The 1,348-nt window shown below is 45.6% G+C and overlaps 1 protein-coding gene across 1 annotated transcript in view; it reads left to right on the top strand.

Moving 5' to 3' along the window:
- The first annotated feature begins 65 nt into the window (after positions 1 to 65).
- LOC105267952 (uncharacterized) overlaps positions 66 to 1,348 on the top strand; it is a 9,140-nt gene continuing 7,857 nt past the window's right edge. The window contains exons 1-2 of the mRNA XM_011307149.1: positions 66 to 77; positions 219 to 1,346. Coding sequence (XP_011305451.1) covers positions 66 to 77; positions 219 to 1,346 — 1,140 coding nt within the window. The remainder of the gene's footprint in view (positions 78 to 218; positions 1,347 to 1,348) is intronic.

Genomic DNA, 1,348 nt, shown 5'->3' with positions numbered 1-1,348 from the left:
AATTAGAAGTCCCAATTTTGGAGTAAATTATCTTTTCCAGACAGTCCATCCGGGCCTTAATGAAAATGCGTGTGAAGGTTGAAATGAATATCATTATATATATTCCATTACAATTAGACATTTAAAATCAGTATTCCCAGGAGGAGATGTCAGCTTGTTTCATCGCTATAAATTGCAAGTGCAATTAAAAAAAAAGAAATGAACTTTCTTTTCTTCAGGTATTCCTGGGTCAGAAATACGGTTATCGTCCAATTCCAACATACGTTCTGAGCTCGGAGTTAGAGATGCTCCGAGCCGACCTTGAAACCCAAGGTATGGAGGTTGAAGTGCTGGACACCTGGTACAAAAAGGACAGCAACGCTGTACCACCGACAAGTGTCTTGCAGCCAATTTCCTCGATTCTCAAGAATTTCAACAACAAGCGAATTCCAAAGCTGCAGGCAGAAGACCAAGCGATCTGGTGGGACACAATGCTGAAGATGCAGAAGCTATTCCGAAAAGGTGCTCAGTCCCTCTTCAACGCTGGTAAATTTGACAAAGACACGATGCACAACTACTTCATGTCTGTCACCGAGCGAGAAGTTATAAACGGCATCCTAAACGTCAAGAACACGAAGAACCACTGTTTGGCATACGTCAGATACATAAACAATATCAATCTCCAGAATTTGCGGAAGGCAGGTCTCTTCCTGGACATTGCTAACAGGAGTTTAGACAACGAGGCAGCAAGATTGCTGGCTGATCTTCGAGACGAGAGGCTCCCCAACAAGATTGAGAGTGGAAATCTTCAGCGATATACAGTAGAATGGATCGGACGCGAGGGACTGGACCCTGAGACCCACGGTGAATACCTCCAGCACTTCATCACCCACTTCTACAGGAACATGGTGAAGCTAGTGGATAGAGCAATGAGAAAAGAGGACAGCTCAGCTCAGGGTCAAATAATCACAGAGCTGCTGCAGCATCTGCACGCGTGCAACAACTCAGTGAAAGTCTTCTACGGGCGTGAAGACTCCCTGGAGAAGATCAAAACGTACATGCTGGGGGAAAGTGAAAAGCCATTGGTGCTTTATGGTGAAGGGGGTTGCGGAAAGACTTCGCTCTTAGCAAAAAGCGCTGGTCTCAGTAATTCAAACAATTGGCTGTCAGGAAAGAAACCGATCAGTGTCATCAGGTACCTGGGGACAACACCCGACAGCAGCGCACTCACTCCCACTCTGATCTCCATTTGCCAACAAATATCTTACAACTTTATGCTTCCTTTCGATGAAATCCCGGACGATCTGGTGCCCCTGACAGCGCACTTCAAACATCTTCTCACTCTTGCCACCTCTCATCAACCGATTCT

This window comes from Fopius arisanus, unplaced genomic scaffold, assembly GCF_000806365.1.
Source record: "Fopius arisanus strain USDA-PBARC FA_bdor unplaced genomic scaffold, ASM80636v1 scaffold00051, whole genome shotgun sequence".
Lineage (NCBI taxonomy): Eukaryota > Metazoa > Arthropoda > Insecta > Hymenoptera > Braconidae > Fopius > Fopius arisanus.
The sequence above is the reverse complement of the archived record's forward strand: the minus strand, read 5'-3'. Positions and strand labels throughout refer to the sequence as shown.